This window comes from Amaranthus tricolor, chromosome 10 (assembly GCF_026212465.1).
Source record: "Amaranthus tricolor cultivar Red isolate AtriRed21 chromosome 10, ASM2621246v1, whole genome shotgun sequence".
NCBI lineage: Eukaryota > Viridiplantae > Streptophyta > Magnoliopsida > Caryophyllales > Amaranthaceae > Amaranthus > Amaranthus tricolor.
The window spans coordinates 16,579,744-16,596,071 of NC_080056.1; the positions used below are offsets into that span (position 1 = coordinate 16,579,744).

Consider the following 16,328-nt stretch of genomic DNA (forward strand, 5'->3'; position numbering starts at 1 on the left):
ATTATGTAACATCGAAAAGTGGAACGACCACCCATTCCCAAGGGAACGACCACTCTTTATCTCAACATTGAACCACAAGTTGAAGAATGAAGATCAGAAAGTGAACCGACCACTCATTCCCAAGGAACGACCACTTGTTCTCTAGGGAACGACCACTCGTGCCCTTAACCTTGAACAAAAATTTTAAGGATGAAGATCAGAATATTAAACGACCACTCGCTTCCATAGGAACCACCACTCGTTCCCTCTTCTGAAATAGCAACATGAAGCCAACATAGATCAGAATGTGGAATGACTGATCATTCCCACGGAACAACCGATTGTTCCTTGTTTAAAGGTGAGCCTGAAGACAATCCCATGCCCTATGAAGGATCAGATTGCTCCCCTTAGTGCGATACACTACCCTTTAATGACTCTTAATAAGAAGCTAGTGTATCACCATTGAATGGTCATCATGAATAAGCCAACCCTGATCCCTTTTTATTATTAATTGTTAACCCTTATTTCTTTTGCAGATCTTTTTGGTATTGTATTCAACAACCCCCTATTTATTCGATTAATATGCAAAGAAAATTGCATACCCTTGCTCTTTTTGTTCGACCCGTATGTGGTACAACATCGTGCACTTGCGGTAACTCATATGTTGAGATAAATTTCTGTGAACAAAGACCAAGGTCAATCACTCAGACCTTCCTAGTAACTGTATCTCAACCTACCCAAGCATCGACCGCAAATAATGTTATTCATTGGCATATAAGTTATTATATGTACTGCTGAACCAATGAACAATTATGATAGGTTTATGTATTGTTGTAACTCAAGTTAAAACGGGAATTTTAAGGTACTTGATGTAACTTTATTATGTTTCATTTATGTATGATATGAGACTTGAAATGATTTAAGTTGCAATGAAAGACATTCAATTTCATTACTTCAGTAGATTGCGAATAATTGCTACATATTTTGTTAATTTGTCACTTTTAGATTGCAATAGAAACAAAAAGTGCTTCATCAACTTCACTATCCCATTCTAAACAAAAGGAGGAAAAACTAGCATCTTATTACATCTTTAAGTTTTTCCTAATTCATATACATTACTGAAAACACAAGGGTAAACAAAGTATTCTTTCCCTAACACTAGACTTAATCAAATCCATCTTAATGTCTTCATTTACCTTCCTTAAAAAAGATATTGTACTCATCATTTCATCTTCTATTGCATTAAATTTTCTCATCTTCCCATTTAACAAGCTACATTGTAACTCCAGCTCCGCAAATTTGCCAATTATGTGGTTTGAATTATCAAGATATTTGGATTCTTTTTTCCCTTAAAAGGAACAGTCTTCGTTTTACAAAGCAAAAGAAAATCAAGATTAACACTTTCTTTCAAAAACAACGACTAAAATTGAGAAAACAAACTTACAGGCCAATTAGGGCAAGAGTGAAACTTATCCCTAGTGTTTAGTTCCCTTCGAACAGTCTTGAATTTTGCCTCTAATTTTGAAAACATCAAATACCACTTGCATTTGAGCTCTTGCCACAATTAGAAGAACTACAACCACTCATATTCGTAGAGAGAGAGAGAGAGAGAGAGCAACAAAGAGAAAGAAAGACAAAGAGAGAGAAAGATGATATACAGAGAAAATAGAGTGAAAGATGTTACTAGAAATCCATATTCATTTATAAGATTTTAAGTAATTAAAATTAAAACCGACTATTATATGTAGCACTTACCTGAAAGCCCTTTGTTTACAAATAGGAGGTAAAGGTTAGCCCTTAGTAGAATAAACTATAGGCTAGTCCTTTATCTATACATAGGCGAAAGCTTAGCCTTGTAGAAGCAATTTTTCCTAGTAAATACATAACTTATCTTCTTATTCCATTAATTCATTAACCCCATAAAGTATTCAAAACAAAAATTTATCTTAATGTTTTTAAATAAAAGAAATATTTAACAAGAAGAAGCTTTGAAATGGATATTTACTTCCAATTACATCAAAGATGAAGAATATTCTATATCATCACTAATGAATGCGCCTCTTAGTCAACATAGGAAGTCCGGAAGCGTTGCTAATGGGTTTAAAACAATGGAGGAGGAACTCATTTTTTAAAAATGTATTGATTTCCCACTTGAGCAATCAACATTTTCATCCTTTGGCTCTACAAGTTCTCCAACCTAACTCATCTTTTTCTCTCGTTTTCCATTAGTACGTAAGTATAAAAAAATTAAAGGTTTGGACGAATAATTTATTAAGGAAACTAAACTCAATAATAATCAATCATGCAAGAAACATCTAATTCTAAGATTTGGGTTGAAGGGCATTAGTGAAGAAGATGCAATTGAAGAAAATGAATAAGGGTACTTCAAAGATTTAACATTATTTCTTAAACCATTTAATGGAAAAAAACCATCTAATTCTAAGTAATAATGTTACTATTCATTTAAGTATAGCAGTATGATGTTACGCTGTGAAATTTTTTTAAGAATTAACATTGGTGTTTCATAAAAGCTAAGTGCTACCATATAGAAATCCCTTGAAATCTCTTTTTGGTGATTATTTTGTGTGCAGAATTTTGAGCCAAAATTGTTTGAAACTCCAAAAGCTGACCCAAATCACAAATAAAGAAACCTTGAATTTAGTAGTGCGCATATTGAGCTTAATAACAATTATATGATCGGCTACTTTGTTTGCTATTGAAATTAGTCTTCTACATCTATTGTATCTATTAGACATAAGCTTGAGAATTGTCTCTATTAAAGTTTTATTTTGAGAAGTTGAGTTGAGTTAGAATTAGGGATGGCAAAATGAGCGAGTGGATGCAGTATGCCCTCCCCCATACCTATACCCACCTAAAATTTTCATATCCATCACCCACCCACCACCTATGGTGTAGGCAAACATAACTCGAGATCAACACTTCTTCCGCCTTCACATCTAGGGTAAGCAAACACTCCACCTACAACTTTATTTATTTTCAAGTGCATTATGATCAAATGCTGTTGGGGGAAAAGCAATATCACTATTATTGATGGATGATTATATAGTACAATTACTCTTATGTTCCATATTTTCGTTAGAACTATCATATTGCATCGATTAAGAGTAATTGTACTGTGAAATGTTTTTAACACTATTGTTAATAGTATTATCGATTATTCATTTTTTGTTTAAAATTCTTTCATTACCATTTTATTACCTCCGTTTTGAAATTGTGAAAAGGAATCACATTTGAATAGAAATTGATCAGTTTAACGTTAAAATTGATCACTTTTAAATTAGGTTAAAATTTTTTAGTTTAATGGATCAGTTTATAGTTTATTTTTAGTTCAACTTTAAAGTTAAAATTAATATATGTTAAAATTAAAGTTTTGTTCTTTAATTCTTGAAAAATCAGCTATTTTATTTTTAATTTTTGGCTTTTTTGGGCAAGCTCATATTGACACTCAATATGATACCGTTTCTCGAAGTTTTTGTGTTTTGTCATTGATAAATGTCATTTCTTCTCCACTACTCCCAGAATAAGCTAGACACAGTCACACAGAGAAACAGAAAGGCTTAAAACTCAAAATCTTTCAGAAATTCCAATCAAACCATATAAATTCGGAAAAAGTTACCCTTGGAATTTGAAAATGGCGACAGAAGAATCAGTATTGTTGGTAATTAGAGCTTCAAGACCTCATTTCCGTAATAAGCCTGATAAAATAGCGTTTGCAATTCACGCTACTTTTCTCTCTGCTGGGTTCGTTCTAATTTCCACCGGATCACCTGCTTTTGCCGAGGATTCACTTTCTTCTTCCTCTTCTTCTGGTATATATATATTTTTTTTCTTTTGATTTGTTTTCAGTTAATTTTGTTTGGTTTAGCAAATTAGAATTGGTATTTTGATGATGAATATGCCTTAAGATTGGATTAAAAAAATGGTTTTGGAATTCTTTTTGATTTTAATCTAGTTTGAATATTTGAATATACCTTGTATTTTGGGTTTTCCTATGAAGGCTAAATATGTTGCTTAATTTAGTATTACTTTGGAAATTTATGACAAAATCAAATGTCATTAGAATAAAAGTGGCCAATTCAGATACTCAAATACTTGCCTGCATGTGTTGTTACAAAGGGCCAATAAGCCAACATACACAGGAACAAGAAAGAAAGAACTGGGAAATATTATTAGTAGATAAATGACAATATACAATGCTCATATATATAGAGAGCTAAGGAGGGAAAGGTTGTTAGTAAGTTAGTTATAATAGCTAACTCTTAAATAAGATATAACAACCTACACAAACAACATAAATAAAATAGCTAAGGTAAGCACTAACTGAAGAAAACTAATTAGGAGGAATGTATAACTTATCACCCCCCGTCAAACTTGGCAGAAAGTTTGTCATGCCAAGTTTGGATAGCAGGTTCTGAAACTGATGAGAGGGAAGCACCTTGGTCAGCAATCTGCTAATTGGTTTGAAGTAGGGAGATAGGTTAGTTGAAGAAGACATTCCATGACCTTCTCCCGGGTAGAGTGGCAGTCCACCTTAATGTGCTTCGTTCGTTCATAAGAACTGGGTTGTGGGCTATATGCAATGCGGATTGGTTATCAAAGTGTAAGGTGACAGGTGTAAGATTATTTATGCCAATATCCTCAAGGAGCCTTACAAGCCACGTTACCTCAGATGCAGCAGCGGACATAGCACGGTATTCTGCTTCAGAGGACGACTTAGAAACAGTGCCCTGCTTCTTTGACTTCCAACTTACGGGAGAACTACCAAGAAGAAGTAGATACTCGGTTACAGACTTTCTTGTGTCGAGACATGCGGCCCAATCCGAATCAGAGAAGGCTTGCAGGGTAATAGTATCAGAGGCTTTGAGAAGAATACCCTGATCGATCGTAGAATGGACATAGTTAAGAGTATGGAGCAAAGCTGATAATGAAGTTGTGAGGGTTTTTGCATGAACTGACTTAATGTTTGTACGGAAAAGGACAAGTCAGGACGAGTATTAGTTAAGAAGTTGAATTTGCCAACAAGGGACCTATAGAGAGTGGGATTAGGGTAAGGAGGAAGGTCATTATAAAGTTTGGTGTGCAAAGGTAAGGGTGTTACAACAGATTTGAATGTGGAGATATCAGAATCTTTAAGTAAGTCATGAGCAAACTTGCGTTGAGTCAAGACTATACCAGTTGGAAGGTGTGTTACTTCAATGCCTAGAAAATAGTTGAGGATACCCAAATCTTTGAGGTTAAATGTGGAATGAAGATGATCCTTCAGTTTGTGAATGGTGGAAGTGTCATCACCGGTAATAAGTATATCATCAACATAGATGGCCACAATGGTAATGTGATTAGTAAACTTGTGGATGAATAATGAGTAATCTTGTTTAGATTGAGAGAACCCAAGCTTGATGAGTTCAACATGTAACTTGGAGAACCATTGACGGGAAGCCTGTTTAAGACCATAGAGCAACTTGTTGAGTTTGCAAACCATATTAGAAGGATAATCTAGTCCCTCAGGAGGTTGCATGTATACCTCCTCATGTAAATCCCCATGTAGGAACGCATTGTTGACATCGAGCTGATATATAGCCCGGTGTTTAGAAGCAGCAACAACTATAACACACCTAACAGTAGTCATTCGAACGACAGGGAAAAGGTTTCAACTTTATATCTCTCCAAAGAACCATCTGCTTTCAAATTTATTTTATATATCCACCTACATCCAATAGTCTTCTTGCCTGGAGGTAAAAGAACCATGCCCCAGGTGTTATTGGAAACTAAGGCTTGAAGTTCCTGATGCATTACGGCAATCCAGAGAGGGCCTTTAGAAGCTTGTTTGTAAGTAGTAGGTTCAACCCAGGTCATCGGAGAAGAAAGATGTTTTTGTTGTGTTGGTGAAAAGGATGATGTCTTAACAAGATTGCACCAATGGTCCTGGGATGTGTTACAAGCATAATTTTGGAGGTAAGCAGGAGGTTTACGGGATGTTGATGACCTCCTAAGATTGTTGTTAATATGGGGAGAGAGATCAATGACATTATTGTTGTTGAGAGGAACCATAGAAGTATCATTTAGACAAGATGGAGAAAGATCATGTTGGGTAATGTGAGTGGGAAATAGGACAAGTTCTGTTGTCATAGATAAGTAAAAGGTAGAAATAGGAGAGGAAAAGTTACTTTTGAGGTGAAAGGGAAAGTGTTGCTCATAGTATACCACATCTCTGGACGCCACAATTTTGTTGGTATTTAGGTTGTAGGTTTTGTATGCTTTCTGACCAAAAGGATAACCTAGAAAGACAGCTAGATCAGCTCTTGTATCAAATTTACTTTGACCCTGTTTGACAGTAGAAACAAAACATAAACAACCGAAAACCTTCATGTGATCGTTAGTAGGTTTCTTGCCATATAATTTTTCATATGGAGAAATAAAAGTTAAGCAAGAAAGAGGAAGATGATTAAATATACGCAGCAGTTAATATAAATCCCCCCAAAAGTGTGAAGGTAAATTTGATTGAAATTTTAAAGCACGGGCGACTTCAAGTAAATGTCGGTGTTTGTGTTCAACTACCCCATTTTGTTGTGGGGTGTGAACACAAGAACTTTGATGTTCAATACCATTTTTCTGATAAATTTGTAAAGTTTCTTCCTCACACAGTTCTTTAGGGTTATCTATAGGTATAATATTAACATGTGAATCAAATTGCGTTTTAACAAAATTGAAAAATTGTTGTAATACTACAGGACAATGACCTTTTCTTTTGATTAGGTAGACCTAAGTACCCCTAGTATAGTCATCTACAATGGTTAGAAAAAAGGTACAACCACTACATGTAGCCTTAGAGTAGGGTCCCCAAATATCCAAATGTAAAGTGTGAAAAGGTCTAGTAGTCTTAATAGTGCTTGAAGGAAATGGTTGCCTAAATTGTTTAGCTGCAGGACATATAGTACATACCAAAGAATTCTTAAAAGCATTGACATCAATATCTGGATACAACTATTGTAAATTTTTCAATGATAAATGGCCTAATCTAAGATGTAAAAGTTTGGCATGTTGAAGATTGATTCCTTTGATAGATGCAATAGCTTTTATATAACAAGCATCTTGAGAGTCTTGGACTTTAGGAGCATTAGAGGTGGCATAGTACAGACCATGACTTAAACTACCAAGAGGTATAGTTGCCTTCGTTGAATGGCCCTGAATAATGCACTCAGTATAAGAAAACTTTATTGAAGCATTTAAATCAAAACTATGTTTAGAGACAGATATAAGACGGAATTGGAAAGTAGGAACATGAAGAAAATTATGTAACATCATATGTTTAGTTAGTTGAATGTCTCCTATACTTGTGACTTTTACCTTTCTTCCATCTGGAATAGCTATATTATGATGAAGCCTTTTAAATTACGCAAATTAGTAGCACCACTATCAATAATCCAAGTAAAAAAAGTATGGTCTGACATAAAGCAAAATTTACCTGCAATATTGGAAATACTAGTGTGAGCAGTAGGATCAGGTATAGGATCAATTGGTGTGTGATGGTCCTGTTGCTTGCCAAGAAGAGTCAAAAGATTTTGAAATTGCTCTTTACTCATGCCTGTGCTGTCAATATCAACTTGCTCGGTATTATCCAAAGGATCCTCAGTCTGTACACAAGTTGCTACCCTCTTGTTTTGATGATTCTTGTGGGTTTGGGGATATCCATGTAATTTATTACATTTGTCTTTAGTATGGCCATTGAACTTGCAATACTCACAATAAAGTTGATTGTACTTTTTAGTGCCATTGTGTTGTCCATTTGTATGTCTTGGAAAGTCACTGAAGGACCCATTCTTAGAGTATTTATCATAGGAACGCCTTTTTTCTGTCATGAAGGCAAGAGAATCATTACTAGTGATATGGTTCTTGCTTAGTTCCTTGTGAGTTTGTTGAAGGAGCATGTGACAACCTAAAGTGGGATTAGGCAAATCTTGCATCATAAGAATACTTGACCGAACATGAGCATATTGCTCACTAACCTTCATCAAAAAATGCAGTAACTTATGTTCTTTTTCTTTTTGAACCCTTCCTGTAAGATCACATGTACATTTATTACAAGTGCATGTTTGTGAAGGACTAACATTGTCAATTTCATCCCACAAGGCTTTCATTTTAGTGTAGAATTGTGCAATATTCATACCAGTTTCTTGAGTAGTACTGAACAATTCTTCTTGGATGGAATAAAATTGGGCTGAACTGTTTTTACCAAATCTTTCTTCAAGATTACACCATATGTCTCTTGTTGTCGTGTAGTACACGATACTCTTTGCGGTCATCCTGTCCAAAGATGCAATGGGCCAACCAATGACCATATTATTGCACCTATCCCAAGCCTTTTGTTCAGCTTCTCCTGATGAGGGTCGTGGAAGAGAACTATCGATGAAAGCCATCTTATATTTTGCGGATAAAGAAATCATCATAGACTGTTTCCAATCGCAAAAACCAGTCCCATCAAAGAGGACAGACACTAATTTTGTATTGGCATGATCTGCAGGATGAAGATAGTATATTAAAGAAGGGTTTTAAGTACAGTCTACGTTAGTGGCCATGGAGAAGAAAGAAAGAAAAGAAAGAACAAAAAAATGGAGAAAAGGCTGAAAAATAAAAGAGAAAAAAAATCAGCGGATAGTTTCCCGCTCCGATACCATGTTTCAAACGGCTAAGAAGCCAACATACACGGGAACATGAAAGAAAGAACTGAAATATTATTACTAGATAAGTGACAATATACAATGCTCATATATAGAGAGAGCTCAGGAGGGAAAGGTTGTGAGTAAGTTAGTTATAATAGCTAACTCTTACATAAGATATAACAACCTACACAAACAACATAAATAAAATAGCTAAGGTAAGCACTAACGGAAGAAAACTAATCAGGAGGAATGTATATCTTATCATGTGTATTGAACAACTTATAAACTACACAATTCAAATGACTACCAGGTGCCTAGATTCCTGTGCATTGGATGTTATAAATGTTCAGTTATTGCATAACATAACCCTGTTTAGCAATAATCTTGTTAGTTTTGTCATTTGGGTTGGAGTATCATTGTCATAGGAGGTTCTTAGTATGTTCAACATGTTCGACCGCACAGGGCTCCGAAAAATTGGAGGCCTCATTATTAGATTACGTAGAATATATTAAGTTTTTAAAGATACAAAATTGTTAGAAAAAATCATAATTTTTGAAATTGCATAGGGCATATAAAGAATTTGTTAATTTTTGCTCCACCCTTGATCATTGTCCTATTTTTGACCTTGCTTTGGCTATACTATCAGGTGTTTTATTGAAATAGAAATATAAATTTTGTAGGTTATAGGTATAGATGCTGAAATTAAGGTTGTAAATGAAAATGGGAAAGACATTGAAACTGTATGAGCATTGTATATGTAATTGTTGCTGTTTTTTTTAAAAACAATAAAATTTGTGGTTCTTTTGTTATTTAGAGGAAGTTGGAATTGATAGTTGGAATGAATTGGACGAGGAATATGCCTTCGTGTATAAAAACCCCAAGAAAGATAACAAGAAGGTATTATTGAAGTGCTTGGTGATGGGTGATAAGTTGATGATAGATGCTGTGAGTGTTGATATTTCTGAGCCAGCTCACCTTGATGTCAAGTATAGCTTCTAAAACTCAAGTTTTGTTATGTTTTATTGGATTTTGTTTTTGCACCTTTGCTTTCTTGCTGATAGATTATGTGTTTTGTGGTAGAATTGATGATTATGTTGCAGAGACTGCTACTAGTGATTATAGTACACAGTACAAAGATCTTGGGAAACTTATTAGCAGTGTAAAGTCAGATGTGCTCACCAAATTGGATGGACCTTCAGCAGGAGGAGGTCGTGTAGATGATCACTCAAGGTAATTCCCTGAATCAGTTAATCTTTATACAGCTGTTAGTTCAGGTTTACACAACATGTTAGTTTTTGACTTTTTGATAATGAACTTGCCGGTTTTGGAAGGCTTCGTTTCTATTGAGTTGACACATAAATAAGCCATTGTGGATCTGCTTCAAGAATGATTTTTTTTTTTTAAAGTCTGAGCTGGAAGGCTGTCACTGAGGTAAACAGATTGCAAAACAATATGACGTGATTACTCAAGGAATTTAAAATCCTACCTACATATTTTAGAACCAGATTAGGAATTGGATAGATTCTCTAGTCTAACACGATTTATTAAATGTTTTTAATAAAACTTACTGATCATATATATAATTAAGTTTAATATGCTATCTTAACATCAAGATAAATGAATGATTAATTTATTTGAAAACAATAAAAATTATTAGTAAGATTCAAATTACTGTTAGATTATAAAAATGTAATACTATTATATGTGCACTTTTTTTTCTTTCATATTTGTCTACTATAGAATAATCACACATAATAAAAATTGAATCTTTAAGAGTAAGTGGGGTAGTATAAGGGTATTATATTATCAGTAGAGATGAAGAATTTGGTTCTCGGAGAGAAATGAGGATACTACAATGGTGGTTAAATTGAAGCAACGTAACTAAAACTAACAACTTAACGAATTGAAATAAGGAATCTTGAAGATCCAATATATGGTTGAATTACAATAGCATTGCTTAAAAACGAAGAAAAATATAATCAAATTATGAAATGAAAAATAATTAAATGTATCCATCTTTATTTTTCTTCTGCGATTCACTTCATAAAATTTAATAGAACAAGCTAGAATCTCTTTAGAACATTGAAGCTCCGAGATCATTTTGACTCTAAAAGCCAATGTTTAAACTCAAAATAGAAAAAGAACGGAGCAAATAAGTTAGCTTGTATGATGAAGATCCTTACTAATTGCATATTATTGATCAGTCCAATCTTCACTTGAATGACCTTCAAATTTATAAGGTTTTTTTTTTTTTTTTTTTTTTTTTGTGTGTGTTTTTCAAGATTTTCTCATAATCGAGCTTTAATGATTAATTGGGTATGGAAAAGTTTAGAAATTAAAAGGGTTTTTTTTTAACGCTTTTCTAGTTTCTCTCTTTTGAGATAAAGACATTAAATTAAATATAACAACGAAGCTATTTAGACTTCTTTTGTTTTTAAGTTTTGGTTAATTGTTTTTTTTACCAATTTTGTTTTATGGAGTAGTGGAAAGAAAAGTTGGGTAATCTTATATAATTAAAATACATATTAAATTGTTTGAAAACCATAAATTATGATTCTTAATGTAGAAAAAGTTTTTATTAATGAATTACTTATTAAATATAAAATTGTTTTGATAACCATAAATTACAGTTCTCAATGTAGAAAATGTGTTAATAATAAGTTTCGAAATCGAATGAATGACTGGATGAATAATTGTTTTGTGAAACATAAAAATGAGTTCGCTTGTGACACTTAAAAACTAAAAGAGTCCAATTGACATTGCTTGCCAATAATCTTGACAAGGAACCAAACTCCCTTTTACAACTGTGCTTCCATTCTAGCATTATGAGCTATATGTTAATGACATAGAATTTTCATGCCTTTGGTTCATTTACGGTAGTAATGAATAAGATTTGTTGCTTGACTAAAGGATTATTTCTCAATTAGTATGATGATATTTTCTTAGGCATGAAGATTTGTTTCTGTACATTTGAAATCTTGTTGGATATTAAGATTAAGAACTGTTTAAAATAAATCCAATTGTAGAGGTTATGGAGAGTTTAGAGAAATGTTTAAAATGATTGTTAATTGAGAAGAAATTACATCCTAATTATAATACTAAATTATTCTAGAAGATACATGAGAATAACAATATAAAGGATACATGAGAATAATAATATAAAAGATACATGATATCTATAATTAATTATAAAATAATATCATAATATTCACAAGACAATCAAAATATCAATGAAGACTTATCTAGATTGATTTGCTAATCTTATTTATCTCTATTACTGGCCACCCGATATTTAACTGACCTTTTAACCGAATATGGCTTAACCCGACTATAAAATGAATATAAAATTATGTAACAACCAATGTGAACACAATACTCGATTTGAACCGACCCGAAACACTTAATCTGAAATCAACCCGATGACCCAAATGAACATGTCTAAAGATTATGGAGGTATACAATGCAACAAGTGTTAATCCCCCCCCCCCCCCCCCCCCATTGGATATCTATTTGTCATTGGTAGTGCTTTGAAGAGGGAGATTGAAAACTCTTGCGTTGTGTTTGTGAGTCTGCCTCTTCATATAATAGAAGTATGGAAACTTCGTGCATCCTTCTCATCTACTAAAATTTCATTAAACATGTTTAATCATCTCAAATTTTATCATTTATGGTTGTATACATTATAAATATTCCATTGGATTATGACTATAAATTTTATTGAGGGGGTTGATTGTTTAGGAAACTGCTCAAGTGGCAGACTGTTGCATGGGAGGTTGAGGGGGGGGGGGGGGGGGGGGCTGGAAAGAAGGAGAAGGATGGGGAAAAGTTGGGAATCAGACAAATACAATAACGCAAGCCTTATCATCATGGTACAGGTTTATTTGGTTTACTAACAAATTATACTGTTTTGAGAAGGCTGCCCCTATCGTTGAGACTAATATAAGTATAAGAAATTATTTTGAGAAAACCTATATTAATTTGGATTATTGTTGTCAATTTTTCTTGTAGAGATATACATTATTATTTTCGTTGAGGAATGCACATCTACTGGGTTATTGGGCTTCAAAAGTTTAATGCTGAATGTATGTCCCTTGGTTTAGGTTACCATTGTCACAGTATTTTACAGGTTGAAATCTGTCCATTATTCTTAAGTTTCCTTATGAAGCTTGAATATTGGTGAAGCTTAAACTTCACACTTTTTTTTTAATATTACCCTTGAACAAGACGATTACATTAATTTACTAGTAAATTTCCTTAATCTAATTTTTATATATTTTGTACTTAAGGTTTATTATTCCTCAGCCCTTTCCACTCATCTCGCTTTTCTTCCCTTTTTTCCCTTCCTAGTTTTGTAATGTATGATCTGTAATCTATATTACGAATAAAATTGAAAATAGAAAAAACTAAAACCGGCTAATGCAAAGCATAGTTTTGTGTTTTCTGTTGATTTTACTACTTGATATTATTGACCGCATAAGATAATCGAGAGAGTTGATTATGAAGTAGAAACCAACAAGGTTGTTTAAGGAGATTATGTTTTTGCAAGAATCTCTTTCTGTTTGTATTGCTATTTATGTAATTGAGAATCGAATTCAAATTGAAGTTAACTCCATAGCCTTTGTCTTTTTGCTATCTAGCTGATAATTCTGATAAAATTCTGATATTTTAATGTCTGTAATTGATTTTTGAGACTTTGCATTTCACATGCACCAATCTTATTTTTCATACTCCCTCCATTCCAATGTAGTTCTATATTCTGTTTTGGGAAGCCTAATTTAGTTGCAACATTTCCTTGAAATTTAAACCTGTCAAAATCGTAAAAAACTATCTTCATTTACTTCATTCAACCACATTATAATGCATTTACATTATCCATTTCATTATACAGTCAACAATTTGATGCATTAACAGTGTCAAACCCTAGAACCAAAAATTGAGTTAAATCTTTTATGTGTCAACTAATTTGGGGTGGAGAAAGTAGAAATTTTCTTCACTTCGACTTATGTATACACCCTTTTACTCGCTTTTCCTGTTTTCTATTTTTTGATTTGGACTTTTTGATCTTGTTCAAAAATGAATGAATTTTCAAAGACGTAGCCACTCGACTTTCTTCTTGTTACGTAAAACTAATTTGAAATATTTTTATTGTCGTTTTTACCCTTACAGGTCATCTACGGTTGAAGAGCCAAACAGAAGCTCTGATGAAACTACTATTCTTCAAGATCCTTTGTCTACAGGGTAAGTATAAAAAAGTTTCTCGTCATTAAAAAAATTCTCTTATTTTTGTTGTTAAATGCGTATAACAGTTGAAATTATCTACTGTGTCTCCTATTGCTTAAGGTTTCTATCTACATTTTGATTTTCGTCTCCTGATTTTATTCAATACTTGTGTAATAAGTATGAAGTATGCTTTATGGAAGATTAATACTCCCTCCATTTCACAATAAAGGTTATATTGATTTTTTGCAGTTTTTAAGTGTAACTTTTATGCTTAATATATATAAATACACTATAAAAAAATTTTAAAAATTTATATTAAAATTCTTTATATTCAGATGAATTTAACAAGATCACATATAGATATATTTTGATTATATATCCGTGAAAAGTCATGTTTAACATTTACCCTCCATATATGGAATATTTTAAGCATAATCAACAATATAAAACGGAGGGACTACATTTTTCACATCTTCATCTAAAAAACATGGACATTATTTTGATTTAACTAATTAATGAAAGTGTAAATTTATTATGATTTAATTAATTTCGATAGGGCTAAAATTTATAGTTCTTTGGTGTTGAATTATAATAGATTATAGTAAAATGAATTATCAATTCATATGCATTTCTTTTTATGTGAAGTTGTAGATGATGTTTACCATCAAGGGTATATTGGAAACAACCTCTTTATTATCACTTGTAAGTGTATAAGAAGGGTAAGGTTGCATAGATCCTACACCTCAACCCCAACTTAGGTGGAAGCCACTTGATAGTATTGAGGCAATGAAATGAAATGAAATGTTGTAATGACTGAAAAATATGACGAAATCTGAGGGGGATTTACTCTTAAAAGATTTTTCTGTATGAGCCCCTTGTTTTCAACGAGGCCTGTTACTTCCTCCTATTTCTCCAAACTCTAAATACAAAGCTGATATGATCTAATTAATGTAAATAACTATATCTTGCAGTGCTCATTCTCTTGATTTCCTCCGTTGTGTATTTTCTGTTTAGGTATGTGGTTCCTCCTGTCATTCCTGTTGGTGGAAGTGATCTCTTTCCTGGTCCCGGTGCTGGAATGTTTCCCACCAGGTTTGTTTTGTTACTCTTTCTGCTACATCATCCTATATACCTCTATATCTACCTCATTACTAATCTGTTCTGTTTACATTTCCACAGGGGTGGTTTTGGTGACGGATCTATGCTCTTAGGTCAGTGATCATAGCTAGTCTTTTTTGTATTTCTTATGTGTAGTTTTCATGATTCTCCTTTAACAGACATAAGATTGTGTTGGTAGGCCCTCAAGATCCTAGATGGTTCGGTGGAGGTGGTTTCCCGGATCACCCTGGTAATCCAGGACGTCAACCGTGAGTATTGAAAGAGATCCATCTTAGACATCTTTTTTCTTTTCGCATTTCGAGCTTTATATCTGATCATATATTCAAAATTTTATATTGTCGCAGTGGCATACCACCGGGTGCTCGATATGATCCTTATGGTCCACCAGGTGTCCCCGGATTCGAGCCTGATCGTTTTGGAAGGTGTGAATCCTATATTCAGATCTTAACTTCATTTGACATGCACATTTTATTTCTATATGGAGAAGAGTTATTATACTGTATTTAGATTTTGAGATGCTAATGCCAATTGCCTGCTTTCTGATTAATTTACAGGTTTCCACGAGGACCTAATCCTGGACGAGGCTCTCGCCCTCCAGGAAGGATTCACCCGGATCTGGAGCAACCTGGAAGTGGTGGTTTTGATGATTACATATGAATTTTTAAGGCTTATCTTTTTCCAAACGAATAATCTTCTGTTCTGTTGCTTAAAAAAAAAAAAGAAAGACTAGTTGGTTAGTTTGGGGTTGGGGGTTGTTAGGTGAGGAAGTCTAAGTGAACGGAGCAAAACTCTAAGAGACAGAAGGAATTAACTGAGAAGGACGAGGTGAGTTGAACAAAATCAGTTAATATGATATGACGGGGATGTAAATTCTCAAACCTTTTTACATGTATTAAAGTTTTATCTCTTTTTGTTTTATGATTTTTCTTCGAAGCACTAATGACTAAAGGTGTTGAATGGACTGAGAGCCCATTTTTTGAAAATTTGAACAAAATAATTTTTTTTTTCTAATTTCCAACATAAGCTTGAAAAAACTTTATTTTTCAAAATAAGCATTTTTTAAGTCCAAGCCTGTGGTATGGTAATGTTCGCAGTTGCTAACAACGTGCGATTACTAAAACTGAGTCAAAAACGTCAGCCAACCAATTGCCTGTTGTTATTAATATGGGGCGATTGTTGAGTTGACTTTTTTGACTCAGTTGACTGTCGTCGACTCTGGATGTCAATGGTCCATTGTTAGTAACAGTGGGCAATTACTTAAACCGAGTCAAAAAGTCAGCCTAACAATTGCCTGCTATTACTAACAATGGGCCTTTGTTGGTTTGACTTTTT

The 16,328-nt window shown here is 33.5% G+C and overlaps 1 protein-coding gene across 1 annotated transcript; it reads left to right on the top strand.

The window, feature by feature from the left end:
- Positions 1–3,459: 3,459 nt before the first annotated feature.
- LOC130825800 (probable proteasome inhibitor) lies at positions 3,460–15,914 on the top strand. Its single transcript, XM_057691224.1, has 9 exons — positions 3,460–3,809; positions 9,472–9,643; positions 9,738–9,887; positions 13,824–13,895; positions 14,892–14,969; positions 15,057–15,088; positions 15,175–15,244; positions 15,341–15,418; positions 15,551–15,914. The coding sequence occupies exons 1-9, from the start codon at positions 3,632–3,634 to the stop codon at positions 15,651–15,653; spliced, it is 933 nt and encodes a 310-aa protein (XP_057547207.1). The 5' UTR covers positions 3,460–3,631; the 3' UTR covers positions 15,654–15,914.
- Positions 15,915–16,328: the final 414 nt, after the last annotated feature.